Below are 15,915 nucleotides of genomic sequence, written 5' to 3' on the forward strand. Positions count from 1 at the left end.
GGGATAACGAGGCCCTGCTGTCCGTCTTCTTGGAGGGTCTTTCCGGTCGGATTAAAGATGAACTTGCCTGTCGGGACATCCCTACCACCCTGGACGACCTAGTGTCACTTGCTACCCGGATTGACATCCGGTTTCAGGAACGTACCAAGGAAACCACCCGTGAGAGAAAGTTTCCCCGCCTTGCTCCTAACTTCCAGAGACCTGTCTCTTCTTCAGTTACTCCCCGGGTGCACTCACCCGAGCCCATGCAGGTCGACCAGACCAAGTTGGTCAAATCCCGCCAGGAGTCACGCCGGGCCGAGGGGAGCTGTTTCTATTGTGGCAGCAAGGAGCACCTGATCCGTTCCTGCCCGGAGAGGCCGGGAAACGCCAGTGTCTAGGATCGCTCGGAGAGGTCGTCCTAGACAAAAGTAAGTCCTCTCCCTCCCTGACTTTGTCTGTCTCTCTCTCCTAGGGAGAGGATCGGCACTTTGAAAACGCTCACCTGGACTCTGGAGCGGCTGGGAACCTCATCTCCCAGTCCTTAGTAGAGAGATACCATATTCCCACCAAGCCTCTCACTGAACCTTTGTCAGTTGCCTCCGTGGATGGTAAACTCCTTCCAGTACCCATCCTGCTCGTCACTGAACCCTTAACTCTGCAGGTGGGAATGCTGCACTCTGAGAAGATCTCCTTCCATGTGCTATCTGGACTCTCTCACTCCCTGTTGCTAGGTCTACCTTGGCTCCAGACACATGAACCCGTATTGAACTGGCGATCCGGCGAAGTACTCCGGTGGGGTCCAGACTGCCATAGGACCTGCCTGGTTCCGGTCCGCCCAGCTCGCCCTCCGCCTACTCCAGCTAATCTTCCATACTGGCCCTATGCGGACGTCTTCGGTAAAAAGGAAGCAGAGACGTTGCCACCCCATAGGCCCTATGACTGCCCGATCGACCTGGTACCTGGCGCCACTCCTCCCCGTGGGCGTATCTACCCGTTGTCTGTGACCGAAACCCGGGCCATGTCTGAATACATTGAGGAGAATCTGGCTAGGGGATTTATCCGAAAATCTACCTCCCCGGCTGGAGCCAGATTCTTCTTTGTCAAAAAGAAAGACGGCTCGCTACGTCCCTGTATTGACTACAGAGGACTCAATCTAATCACTATAAAAAACAAATACCCCCTGCCGCTCATCTCCGAATTGTTTGACCGTCTCAAGGGCGCCAGGATCTTCTCCAAGCTGGATCTACGAGGGGCATATAACTTGGTCCGTATCCGTCAAGGAGATGAGTGGAAGACAGAATTCAATACCCGGGACGGTCACTATGAGTACCTTGTGATGCCCTTTGGTCTCTGTAACGCCCCCGCTGTCTTTCAAGAGCTGGTCAACGACATCTTCCGTGACCTCTTGTACTCCTGCATAGTGGTTTACCTGGACGATATCTTGGTCTTCTCTCTGGATCTCCCCACACACCGGAGGGATGTTCGTCAGGTCCTGCTTAGGCTCCGGCAGAACCACCTCTATGCAAAATACAAGAAGTGCCTCTTCGATCAGACCTCCCTTCCATTCTTGGGCTATGTTATCTCCCAGGCAGGTCTACAAATGGATCCATAGAAAAAAGAGAGGGGTCGCTCACTGGTCTATTCGGGTGCTCTGAAGAAAAAAGTAATCTCAATTGCAAAAAGAACTTCGGCACTCCATACATGAAAATATAAGAAATATTGTATCTGGACTAATGTCACTTTGAAAAATGAAGGTTTTTTGCGCATAATTTGGCCAATTTATGTGTGCCCATCAACCACGACAAGGTCACCTTCGTATGATGGGAAACTACGCTACACTACCACTGGATATGCCACTCTTGGGCTGTAAGCCTGTATGGACAATATGTCTCTGCTTGGGCTTTTAACCTACAATGTATGGGCTGGTAGAGCTAGTTAAAACCACCTGTGACTGAATGGGAGGGACACATGGTCAGAAAAAAGGCTGTCAAACTTCTAATAGTGTGAACACGTACCTGCTGCAATGCTCCAGGAGCGGGATCCCAAAAATGATTAATAGAAAAAAGAGAGGGGTCGCTCACTGGTCTATTCGGGTGCTCTGAAGAAAAAAGTAATCTCAATTGCAAAAAGAACTTCGGCACTCCATACATGAAAATATAAGAAATATTGTATCTGGACTAATGTCACTTTGAAAAATGAAGGTTTTTTGCGCATAATTTGGCCAATTTATGTGTGCCCATCAACCACGACAAGGTCACCTTCGTATGATGGGAAACTACGCTACACTACCACTGGATATGCCACTCTTGGGCTGTAAGCCTGTATGGACAATATGTCTCTGCTTGGGCTTTTAACCTACAATGTATGGGCTGGTAGAGCTAGTTAAAACCACCTGTGACTGAATGGGAGGGACACATGGTCAGAAAAAAGGCTGTCAAACTTCTAATAGTGTGAACACGTACCTGCTGCAATGCTCCAGGAGCGGGATCCCAAAAATGATTAATAGAAAAAAGAGAGGGGTCGCTCACTGGTCTATTCGGGTGCTCTGAAGAAAAAAGTAATCTCAATTGCAAAAAGAACTTCGGCACTCCATACATGAAAATATAAGAAATATTGTATCTGGACTAATGTCACTTTGAAAAATGAAGGTTTTTTGCGCATAATTTGGCCAATTTATGTGTGCCCATCAACCACGACAAGGTCACCTTCGTATGATGGGAAACTACGCTACACTACCACTGGATATGCCACTCTTGGGCTGTAAGCCTGTATGGACAATATGTCTCTGCTTGGGCTTTTAACCTACAATGTATGGGCTGGTAGAGCTAGTTAAAACCACCTGTGACTGAATGGGAGGGACACATGGTCAGAAAAAAGGCTGTCAAACTTCTAATAGTGTGAACACGTACCTGCTGCAATGCTCCAGGAGCGGGATCCCAAAAATGATTAATAGAAAAAAGAGAGGGGTCGCTCACTGGTCTATTCGGGTGCTCTGAAGAAAAAAGTAATCTCAATTGCAAAAAGAACTTCGGCACTCCATACATGAAAATATAAGAAATATTGTATCTGGACTAATGTCACTTTGAAAAATGAAGGTTTTTTGCGCATAATTTGGCCAATTTATGTGTGCCCATCAACCACGACAAGGTCACCTTCGTATGATGGGAAACTACGCTACACTACCACTGGATATGCCACTCTTGGGCTGTAAGCCTGTATGGACAATATGTCTCTGCTTGGGCTTTTAACCTACAATGTATGGGCTGGTAGAGCTAGTTAAAACCACCTGTGACTGAATGGGAGGGACACATGGTCAGAAAAAAGGCTGTCAAACTTCTAATAGTGTGAACACGTACCTGCTGCAATGCTCCAGGAGCGGGATCCCAAAAATGATTAATAGAAAAAAGAGAGGGGTCGCTCACTGGTCTGTTCGGGTGCTCTGAAGAAAAAAGTAATCTCAATTGCAAAAAGAACTTCGGCACTCCATACATGAAAATATAAGAAATATTGTATCTGGACTAATGTCACTTTGAAAAATGAAGGTTTTTTGCGCATAATTTGGCCAATTTATGTGTGCCCATCAACCACGACAAGGTCACCTTCGTATGATGGGAAACTACGCTACACTACCACTGGATATGCCACTCTTGGGCTGTAAGCCTGTATGGACAATATGTCTCTGCTTGGGCTTTTAACCTACAATGTATGGGCTGGTAGAGCTAGTTAAAACCACCTGTGACTGAATGGGAGGGACACATGGTCAGAAAAAAGGCTGTCAAACTTCTAATAGTGTGAACACGTACCTGCTGCAATGCTCCAGGAGCGGGATCCCAAAAATGATTAATAGAAAAAAGAGAGGGGTCGCTCACTGGTCTATTCGGGTGCTCTGAAGAAAAAAGTAATCTCAATTGCAAAAAGAACTTCGGCACTCCATACATGAAAATATAAGAAATATTGTATCTGGACTAATGTCACTTTGAAAAATGAAGGTTTTTTGCGCATAATTTGGCCAATTTATGTGTGCCCATCAACCACGACAAGGTCACCTTCGTATGATGGGAAACTACGCTACACTACCACTGGATATGCCACTCTTGGGCTGTAAGCCTGTATGGACAATATGTCTCTGCTTGGGCTTTTAACCTACAATGTATGGGCTGGTAGAGCTAGTTAAAACCACCTGTGACTGAATGGGAGGGACACATGGTCAGAAAAAAGGCTGTCAAACTTTTAATAGTGTGAACACGTACCTGCAATTTGCAATTTACAAATGGATCCAGAGAAGCTCTCCTCTGTTCTAAAATGGCCCCGTCCAGAAGGTTTGAAGGCGATACAGCGATTCCTGGGCTTCGCTAATTACTATCGTCTTTTCATCCCACACTTCTCGTCCCGGACTGCTCCCATATCTGTGCTTACCCGTAAGGGGGCAGATCCCAAGGTATGGTCGCCTGAAGCCAAGGAGGCCTTCCTTTCCTTAAAGAGAGCCTTCGCCTCTGCCCCCGTCCTGCATCGTCCGGACTATAATAAACAATTCTACCTGGAGGTTGATGCCTCCTCCTCCGGAGCCGGAGCGGTACTCACCCAAAAATCTTCTACCGGGAGAATGGTAACCGCCGGCTTCTTCTCCAAAATCTTCTCCTCGTCTGAGCGCAACTACTCCATAGGAGACCGTGAATTGCTAGCCGTCAAATTGGCACTGGAGGAGTGGCGCTATCTGCTAGAAGGGGCTCTCTACCCGGTAATTATCTACACGGATCACAAAAACCTGGCATATCTCCAAAATGCCCAGAGACTCAATCCTCGCCAGGCCCGGTGGTCGTTGTTTTTTGCCCGCTTCGACTTCATTCTTCATTTCCGCCCGGCGGACAAGAACGTCAAAGCTGATGCCTTGTCCCGGTCCTTCCTGTCCTCCGATCTAGAGGAGGAGCCTACGCACATTATTGACTCCTCCAAGGTGATGAATGTGGCCCCCTTGGATCTGACTCATCTTCCACCCGGTAAGACGTTTGTAGCAGTATCAGATCGGGAGAGGGTTCTTCGCTGGGGACATTCTTCTAAACTAGCTGGCCATGCTGGCCAAAAGAAGACCTTCCAGCTCATTTCCCAGCATTACTGGTGGCCTACCCTGCGTAAGGACGTTGTAGACTTCGTCGCGGCCTGTTCATCCTGTGCCCGTAACAAAGTTCCCAGACATCTACCAGCTGGCCATCTCTTGCCCCTGCCCGTACCTGCTGCTCCATGGCAGCACATTGCTATGGACTTTATCACCGATCTTCCTGTTTCTGACGGTTGTACAGTCATTTGGGTGGTCGTTGACCGCTTTTCTAAAATGGCCCACTTCATTCCCCTGCCTGGTCTGCCATCTGCACCCGAGCTGGCTAAAGACTTTATCCGCCATATCTTCCGTCTCCATGGCCTACCCCTCCACATCGTGTCGGATTGTGGGGTTCAGTTCACCTCACGCTTCTGGAGAGCCACATGTAAGCTACTAGACGTCACCCTGGATTTCTCCTCCGCTTACCACCCACAGTCCAATGGTCAAGTGGAGCGAATCAATCAGATCCTGACCAGCTACCTACGGCACTTCGTTAATGCCCACCATTCGGATTGGGTGGATCTCCTACCATGGGCCGAGTTCTCCTATAATAACCATGAGAGCGAATCCTCTTCCCAATCCCCGTTCTTTATTGTCTATGGCCAGTACCCCCGGATTCCAGTTCCTGTCTCCGCTTCTGTGGACAACCCTGCCGCAGAGTCTCTTGTCAGCGAGTTTTCTACTATTTGGGAGAATATCAGGTCCGCTCTTCTTCTGTCCTCCGAGCGGATGAAGAGATTTGCTGATAAGAGACGTCTGGATCCACCTCAATTCCGTCCGGGAGACAAGGTTTGGCTCTCTTCCAAATATCTGCGGCTCAAAGTACCCTCCTACAAGTTGGGCCCTCGGTTCATCGGACCCTTCGAAGTCCTCAGGCAAATTAACCCAGTGGCCTACAAATTAAAACTCCCGGCCACCCTACGCATTCCCAACTCCTTCCACGTATCCCTCCTCAAACCCGTTGTCCTTAACACTTTTTCCGACAATCCAGGTACTCCTACTCCGGTTTCGGCGGAGGACGTCTTTGAAGTGGAGAGTATCCTGGCCACCAAGAGGGTAGGAGGGACAACCTTTTTTCTGGTGGATTGGAAGGGGTTTGGTCCTGAGGAAAGAACTTGGGAACCCAGGGAGAACATCAACGCTCCGCTTCTCCTTGAGAAATTTCTCTCTGGCCTAAAAAGGAGGGGCCTAAAGGGGGGGGTACTGTAGCATCGGCGTCTCTGCCTCCTGCTAGGCAGAGACGCCGTCACTCTCACCTTCCTGTTCAGCGTGCGGCGTCCTCCTGCGCTCCTTCCCTCGCTGCTACCGGCGCGCGCTCCTTCCCGGGCACTATGCTTAAGGCGCGCGCGAACGCGCTCACCCTCTCTTAAAGAGGCCGCGCGCGTCGTCCTAAGGAGTCCCCGGCCAATTGCCGGAGGACTTCCCATATATAAGGCACCTCCTCCAAAATGGAGGTGCCCCAGCAAAGTTGTTTGCACTGTCTCTCACCTGTGCTTCAGCCCTCAGGTTCCGCTGCTAGCCTGACTCCTCGTCCTGCCTGCCAGCCTGTTACCTGCCTTGCCTGTCAGACCGCTCACCTGGGAGCGTCCACCAGTTACCCGCCTGTTACCTGCCTCGTCTGTCAGACCGCTCAGCTGGGAGCGTCCACCAGTTACCTGACTGTTCCTGCCTCGTCTGTCAGACCGCTCACCTGGGAGCGTCCACCAGTTACCTGCCTGTTACCTGCCTCGTCTGTCAAACCGCTCACCTGGGTGCGTCCGCCAGTTACTCGCCTGTTACCTGCTGTGTCCGTCAGCCCGCTCACCTGGGAGCGCCCACCAGTTACCTGCCAGTTACCCACCTCGTCTGTCTGCCCGCTCACCTGGGAGCACCTGCCAGTTTCCTGCCAGCCTGCCTGGAGACCCTGCCGTCACTTGCTGTGACCATCTTCCTGGTAAGCCTAAAGACTGTTACCTGCCCCGCTTCCTCGAACTGTGACCACCTGCCAGCTACCAGAGACTTCCGCCTGCTTGCCGTGTCCATCCGCCATACCGGTCAGTCCCAGTCATCTGACCCGTGGGAGCCACCTGCTCTCTTACAAGGTTGTCCCCAGAGTAGCACCTGGTCCCTCAGCCCGGATCCTCCCTGGTCACGGTGTCGTTTGCTGCCGTACGACCAGGGTCGGTTCGGGTGGATACTTAGTCACGCCCCTCTGGGTCCCTCCTTGCACTTCGGCACAGAGGTTCCACCACCCGGCCCCATAACACTTTTTAAGCAAATAATGAGGATTAAGATCCAAAGAAAAGTATTCCTGGTCCCTGAGACCTGGGCCTTTGTATAGAAATATCTAACAGCAGCAGAAGGCAGAACTGGAATGGAGCCTCTTGTGCTATATGCACTGCAGTCTGCTATATACACTGCCTGCTTATACACCCTGCCTGCCTGATATCTCTGAAGATGGATTAGTCCTCAGAAGGACTGTTTGTTAAGATGGATATGTGTAATGTATGGTTTTTCTCCCTACACTACCTAATACATGATCAAATCTCTCCCTGACACAGCAGCAGCTCTCCCTACACTGTCTGATCCCGAGTGACTGTGACGAGCATGGCGGCGCCAGGTCTTATATAGACCCGATGACGCTGTGCAGCCAGCCAATCATTGTAATGCCACAACCAACATGGCTACGGCATTACAGTGAGTGGCAGGCAATCCCTGCATGTTCATTGGCTCTCTAAAGAGCGCTAAACATGCAGGGAGGAGACCCGAGCTCCCGCCGAGCAACCCGGAAATACTCGGCGAGCACAGAGCAGTAGCGAGCATGATCGCTCATCACTAGTAAAAATAAATAAATTAAAAATAATATAGACATAATTGGTCTCACCGCATCCATAAAAGAACGATCTCTCAAATGAAATGAATAAAGAGAAAAGCATTGGAATTGCCAGGATTGCAGTTTTTTGATCGATGCAAATCCACCTAGAACTATGATCAAACCGTCATATGTAGCCCGAAATGATACCAATAAAAGCATCAGCGACACAAGAAACGAGCCCTCGTCTGGCCACAATGACAAAAAAAAGAAAACGCAACAGCTTTTTGGAATAGCATGATGAAAAAAAGTGTGAGACCCTAAAGGCGCAAAATACACAGATCCATAAGGGGTTAATCAATATCTGATATGATAACGCTTACATTAGATGACGTATAACTAGGAATATAAGAGATATAGGAACAGCAGAAGGAAAGCGAGACCCAGCACCATGACAACCAGCACAGCAGTCCTGCGCACTGAGCCTCCTGGTCATGTGATCTCTGACTCCTCCCACACATGTCACTGATCACATGACTGTGACATCACCACAGGTCCTGTAAGCACAGAACAGCCATATATCCAGTGTGAGGCTCTCTTTGCAAGAAGAGGTTTGTGGAGATTCACTGTTACCGAGCAAAAGATCCAGCTCTTATGGATCCCAAATGGATCCCTATTTAAAGGGAATCTGTCACCACTTTGGAGTTATCAGACCGCTACTATGGCCATACGGGTGATAGAAAAGTAAGTCTATACACACCTGTATGGCCCATAGCAGAGGTTTGATTACAGAGAAAAGCGCTTTAATCAATTCTACTTTGTACAGGCTTGGCGTCCGGAGGATGGGAAGAAATCCCCACCTATGTGCTTATTATTCCCCCAAATCCCCACCTGTATGCTTAATTATCATATCCCACCTGCCCTCCCCTGCATGTCACAGGGCCCTGTGATGTGCTCTGTGCTCCCTGACTTCCGGGCATGCTCACATAGAGCGCGCTTTGCTTCATCCCAGCCCCGTCTCTCCGTGCACTGCGCCGCAGGTTTGTATTGCATAGGTGCAGGGGAGTCACTTGTCACTCTCCGGCGCCTGCACAATAGAAACCTGCAGCACAGAGAGACGGGGCCGAGATGAAGCAAAGCGCGCTGTATGTGAGCTCTGTGTGAGCATGCCTGGGAAGTCAGGGAGCACAGTGCACATCACAGGGCCCTGTGACGTGCAGGGGAGGGGGGAATATGACAATTAAGAATACTGGCGGGGATTTGGTGGAATAATAAGCACATAGGCAGGGATTGCTTGATGTTCTCCGGACGCCAAGCCTGTGAAAAACGGAGTTTATGAAAACTTATTTCTCTTCAATCAGACCTCTACTATGGGCCATACAGGTATGTATAGATTTACTTTTCTATACCCTATATGGCCATAGTAGCAGTCTGATAACTCCAAAGTGGTGACAGATTCCCTTTAATATGTGTTCACCCGCAGTCTGATGACCAGTGGCATAACTAAAGTCCGATGGGCCTCGCTGCAAACCTTGCCATGTTGGTCAGATGTATGGGCCCTTGTAGCATTCTAAATCCTATATGGACATAGGTATTGCCCCCCATTAAGTATTAATGTCCCCCATCCCGGGCCCCTTCCAGGTATACATGTTACCCATCCCAGGCCACTTCCAGGTATACATGTCCCCCATCATGGGCCCCTTCCAGGTATACATGTCCCCCATCATGGGCCCCTTCCTGGTATACATGTCCCCCATCATGGGTCCCTTCCAGGTATACATGTCCCCCATCATGGGTCCCTTCCAGGTATACATGTCCCCCATCATGGGCCCCTTCCAGGTATACATGTCACCCATCCCAGGCTCCTTCCAGGTATACATGTTACCCATCCCAGGCCCCTTCCAGATATACATGTCACCCATCCCAGGCTCCTTCCAGGTATACATGCTACCGATCCCAGGCCCTTTCCAGATATACATGTCCCCCATCATGGGCCCCTTGCAGGTATACATGTCACCCATCCCAGGCTCCTTCCAGGTATACATGTCACCCATCCCATGCCCCTTCCAGATATACAGTACAGACCAAAAGTTTGGACACACCTTCTCATTTAAAGATTTTTCTGTATTTTCATGACTATGAAAATTGTACATTCACACTGAAGGCATCAAAACTATGAATTAACACATGTGGAATTATATACTTAACAAAAAAGTGTGAAACTACTGAAAATATGTCTTATATTCTAGGTTCTTCAAAGTAGCCACCTTTTGCTTTGATGACTGCTTTGCACACTCTTGGCACTCTCTTGATGAGCTTCAAGAGGTAGTCACCGGAAATGGTCTTCCAACAATCTTGAAGGAGTTCCCAGAGATGCTTAGCACTTGTTGGCCCTTTTGCCTTCGCTCTGCGGTCCAGCTCACCCCAAACCATCTCGATTGGGTTCAGGTCTGGTGACTGTGGAGGCCAGGTCATCTAGCGTAGCACCCCATCACTCTCCTTCTTGGTCAAATTGCCCTTACACAGCCTGGAGGTGTGTTTGGGGTCATTGTCCTGTTGAAAAATAAATGATGGTCCAACTAAACGCAAACCGGATGGAATAGCATGCCGCTGCAAGATGCTGTGGTAGCCATGCTGGTTCAGTATGCCTTCAATTTTGAATAAATCCCCAACAGTGTCACCAGCAAAGCACCCTCACACCATCACACCTCCTCCTCCATGCTTCACAGTGGGAACCAGGCATGTAGAGTCCATCTGTTCACCTTTTCTGCGTCGCACAAAGACACGGTGGTTGGAACCAAAGATCTCAAATTTGGACTCATCAGACCAAAGCACAGATTTCCACTGGTCTAATGTCCATTCTTTGTGTTCTTTAGCCCAAACAAGTCTCTTTTGCTTGTTGCCTGTCCTTAGCAGTGGTTTCCTAGCAGCTATTTTACCATGAAGGCCTGCTGCACAAAGTCTCCTCTTAACAGTTGTTGTAGAGATGTGTCTGCTGCTAGAACTCTGTGTGGCATTGACCTGGTCTCTAATCTGAGCTGCTGTTAACCTGCGATTTCTGAGGCTGATGACTCGGAGAAACTTATCCTCAGAAGCAGAGGTGACTCTTGGTCTTCCTTTCCTGGGGCAGTCCTCATGTGAGCCAGTTTCTTTGTAGCGCTTGATGGTTTTTGCAACTGCACTTGGGGACACTTTCAAAGTTTTCCCAATTTTTCGCACTGACTGACCTTCATTACTTAAAGTAATGATGGCCACTCGTTTTTCTTTACTTAGCTGTTTTTTTCTTGCCATAATACATATTCTAACTGTCTATTCAGTAGGACTATCAGCTGTGTATCCACCAGACTTCTGCACAACACAACTGATGGTCCCAACCCCATTTATAAGGCAAGAAATCCCACTTATTAAACCTGACAGGGCACACCTGTGAAGTGAAAACCATTTCCGGTGACTACCTCTTGAAGCTCATCAAGAGAATGCCAAGAGTGTGCAAAGCAGTCATCAAAGCAAAAGGTGGCTACTTTTAAGAACCTAGAATATAAGACATATTTTCAGTTGTTTCACACTTTTTTGTTAAGTATATAATTCCACATGTGTTAATTCATAGTTTTGATGTCTTCAGTGTGAATGTACAATTTTCATAGTCATGAAAATACAGAAAAAATCTTTAAATGAGAAGGTGTGTCCAAACTTTTGGTCTGTACTGTACATGTCCCCCATCATGGGCCCCTTACAGGTATACATGTCACCCATCCCAGGCTCCTTCCAGGTATACATGTCCCCCATCCCGGGCCCCTTCCAGGTATACATGTCCCCCATCTTGGGTCCTTTCCAGGTATACATGTCCCCCATCATGGGCCCCTTCCAGGTATACATGTCACCCATCCCTGGGCCCCTTCCAGATATACATGTCCCCCATCCCAGGGCCCCTTCCAGTTATACATGTCCCCCATCATGGGCCCCTTCCAGGTATACATGTCACCTATCATGGGCCCCTTCCAGGTATACATGTCACCCATCCCGGGCCCCTTCCAGGTATACATGTCACCCATCCCGGGCCCCTTCCAGGTATACATGTCACCCATCCCAGGCCCCTTCCAGGTAAACATGTCCCCCATCATGGGTCCCTTCCAGGTAAAGATGTCCCCCATCATGGGTCCCTTCCAGGTATACATAACAAAGGCAGTTGATCCAGCACTTCAAGTAAAACATCTATTTTATTTAAGGAAAAGTCCATCCATAAAAGGTATATAATTCCATAAAAAATCCACATAGATATATGGATAAGTACATCATCTGAGGAAATAATCCCAAAAGAGATACAGTGTACATTCACAGTATCGGTTTTCAGATTTCTAAGTGATACTTCTTATTCGTAACCAGGTTATGAATAAGAAGTATCTCTTCGAAAGAAGCCCTACAAATTAGCTAGGACTGAAGTGGCGGGGCGCTGATTCCTCAGACCGGTCCTGCCTCAGGAGCACCGCAGTGCAGGAAAAATCTGTGAAGGAGACTCGGCGAATCAGAGCCGTGACTCTCAGAATCAGTGGAGGTTCCAGAAGTCAGATCCCTGCTGATGGCAAGTTCTAGGGATACGCCATCCCTTTACAAGATTATGCCTCTTTAAATATGTCTCCTTCTTATCTTCAGTAATTCTATTTTTAAACATGGGATTTTATATAATTTCACATGGACTCATCTTTTTTCCATTCAGATTCCAACATTATCGGATCCTCTGCGCTGATACTTTTTATATAAGAGAATTATCCCTATAGACTCGTCAAAGATGGATAGGGGCAGAAACAAGACGGCAGAGACTATACTAAATCTCACCCTAGAAATCCTCTTCCGGCTTACAGGAGAGGTGAGAGACTCTGATGACGTCACATTACATCATCTATGGTAATAACAGATGATATGACCGGATAGGTGAGGACTCTGGAAATGTCGACAGTGATATTTATTACAACATCTCTCTATACAAAGGATTACACGGTGATGAAGAAGACCTCTAATGATCGCTCTCAGGCCCCTGTGTCTGAAGGATGGGGAGGAACCCTGAGCCCAATCCCGGGGTCTCCACCGCACCCCCAGATACATGAGGACATCAATGACCAGAAGATCCTAGAACTGACCTACAAGATGATTGAGCTGCTGACTGGAGAGGTGACACTGCTGGGAATGCTGGGACATTATACAGTGACGCTATGAAGGGATCGGGGGGGATGACGGTATCATTGTATGTGTCAGGTTCCTATAAGGTGTCAGGATGTCACCGTCTACTTCTCCATGGAGGAGTGGGAGTATCTAGAAGGACACAAGGATTGGTACAAGGACGTCATGATGGAGGAGCACTGGCCCCGCACATCACCAGGTAATAGACAGGACTAAATACACATGTCTGTTAAAGGGGGTTGGCCGCTTCATGAATATCTTAAAGGCTTGTGTTCTGAATGATATAAAGTAGATAATATTCACCTCATTTCTCTCATTCCAACTGTTTTTGGGTCCCTTTATGGTCCAGACTGACGTGACCTCCTCCATCAATCATTGCAACAGGAGCAGTGGTCACCACAGCGGCCAATGATGAGACCTCTCTGCATCCTCCAATGTAACACACAGAACCTGCGCTTGTGTTCTAGATGTAGTTTTTTTTCTCTATAAAATGCAAAAATTAAATAGAATTAACGTAAATGCTGCCCTGCACCTACACCAGGATGCAGGCTGACATGTCCCTGTATATGAATGATGGGAGTGGCGTGTGATCAGAAGACACGGCTGTTGTAAGAAGGTGGCGTGGCTTCTGCAGGAGCAAAAATAAAGCAAAACATATTATTATTATGTTAATTACAATCAATACAGTAAGATCAACCCACCGAAACTACGTACATAGGCATTCAGCTCTTAGAAAAAGTAAATCCATCCACACCTTTATATCTTCTATCTGTTGCTGCATTCCTGAGTAATTAGTGTTTTCATTCATTTTCAAATAAGGTGTTAAGTGCTCTGGGCGTGAGTGAGCACTTCCTGAGCTTGTTTCCCCGCCCAACACCACCCTCTTTAACTTGATTGATAGCTCACTTTCTGATTTCCTTGCCTGGGCCTGATGTCACACAGGCAGTGAGCCATCAATCTTGGATGGTTGAAGGAAGTCAGAGGACAGTAGCCACTAGTGACCGCTGATTGGCTAACTGCATGGCCCACGAGGCATAATAATGTCACGTAAGCCCCGGGAGACCTCGAGCTTCCACAACGCTGGAATAGGAGGTCACTACCAACCTCATAAATTACTTGTATATATAAAGAATTCATTTATCCTTTATGTGTTTCCTATAGTAAGAACCAGTAAGGGGACAACACCAGAGAGACATCCCGGACCTCAGGACTCTTCACATGATCATCAGGTAAGTGGAAAGAAGGTTGAAAGAATCTGATGTGTAGGAGGCTTCGCAGGTCGTGTGTTCTGCCAGTCCAGTATTATTATATGTTTTATACATAACAGAGAAGGCTGATGACCACAGACATTACATGTTGTCTGGATCCAGGGCCGGGACAAGATATTTTGGTGCCCTAAGCAGATGATGCTGATGGTGCTCGCCACCCCCACCCGTTGAACCTTCATCCCCTAAGTAAAGGAATGGTTTGGAAACTAAAGTAAAAGGAGCCCTAACACACCCCACTAACCGTCCGATGGATCAGGGAACAAGCTCTGAATACCACTTCTACTAGAATTGTTATCTTTTTCACTAAATAATGCAATCAAAGTAAAAAAGAAAAGTGATGTCCTTTAGAGGTGAGGCTCAACAGAGAGTGTATTTTCAAAGTTAGATATAGAATTGTTTTGGAACCATTTATACAATACCAGGGACAAATAGTGATATTCATTCCTGACTCATATATTTAAATGTCAGGCTCAAGAAAAGTCAAGAAAATAATATAACTTGACTATAATGGTGGCCAATTGGTTTCAGTTAAGGTGTCCAGCATGTGACGGATACCCTATTGGAAACTAAACAGACCCCATTATAGGTAAAGGGATACTTATGATGGTTTTTATGTCCATCATGCAACAAATACAGTTTTCAACAAAACTGATGGTGGTTCTGGTGCTGTATTCCTGTGCTGATGGTGGTTCAGGTGCTATATTCCTGTATTGATGGTGGTTCTGGGGCCATGGATCATGTACTGATGGTGGCTCTTGTGCTGTTTTCCTGTGCTGATGGTGGTTCTGGTGATGTATTCATGTAGTGATGGTTGTTCTGGTGCTGTATTCATATAGTACTGATGGCTTTCGTGATGTATTCCGGTAGTGATGATGGTTCTGGTGCTGTATTCATCACCAGAACCATCATCAGTACATGAATACTAAACAAAAATCATCATTAGTACATAAATAGAACACTAGAGCTATCGATAGAACATAAATACAACACCAAAACTATAATCAATCAATAAATAGTCTACTAGAACCATCATCAGTACATGAAAACGTCACCAGAACCACCATCAGTACAGTGAGTTATCAGAACTTCAATCAGTACATGAATACATCCCGAGAACCACCATCAGTAAATAAATACAATACCAGTACATGTATACGTCATCAGAACCGCCATCAGTACATTAATGCATCACCAGAACCTCAATCAATACATGAATACATCACAAGAACCACCATCCGTAAATAGATGGAATACATGTATACGTTATCAAAACCACCATCACTAATGAATACATCACCAAGCTTAGTACAGCAATCAATTGTAATGTCAAGTCATGCCCATATACATTTGTATCTCAAGAACCTACAACTCCCAGTATGTCCTTAACAATGTTAAGGAGATGCTAGGAGTTGTTTTTATCAGTCTTTATCAGACTGCAGACCATAGAGGAACCACAGTACTGATGATATGTAGTCAGTACCAACAATTAAACATTTACATCCAGGTACCTTTATAGGTGACATCTTCTCTGATCGAGTTGTTTCTTTCTTTTTGTCTCCATCTTTTCCTGATGCCATGATGACTTTTCATATGCACAGCTCTAC

The 15,915-nt window shown here is 47.2% G+C and overlaps 1 protein-coding gene across 1 annotated transcript in view; it reads left to right on the forward strand.

Annotated features, from left to right (window-relative positions):
* The first annotated feature begins 8,395 nt into the window (after positions 1-8,395).
* Positions 8,396-15,915, forward strand: part of LOC141273220 (uncharacterized) — a 35,193-nt gene continuing 27,673 nt past the window's right edge. Inside the window, exons 1-5 of the mRNA XM_073684791.1 lie at positions 8,396-8,479; positions 12,583-12,732; positions 12,855-13,034; positions 13,119-13,242; positions 14,205-14,272. Of these exons, the coding sequence (XP_073540892.1) occupies positions 12,655-12,732; positions 12,855-13,034; positions 13,119-13,242; positions 14,205-14,272 (450 nt within the window). The 5' untranslated portion in view covers positions 8,396-8,479; positions 12,583-12,654. The remainder of the gene's footprint in view (positions 8,480-12,582; positions 12,733-12,854; positions 13,035-13,118; positions 13,243-14,204; positions 14,273-15,915) is intronic.

This window comes from Phyllobates terribilis, unplaced genomic scaffold (genome assembly GCF_046119375.1).
Source record: "Phyllobates terribilis strain yellow unplaced genomic scaffold, ASM4611937v1 Scaffold_5__5_contigs__length_657084704, whole genome shotgun sequence".
Classification (NCBI taxonomy): Eukaryota; Metazoa; Chordata; class Amphibia; order Anura; family Dendrobatidae; genus Phyllobates; species Phyllobates terribilis.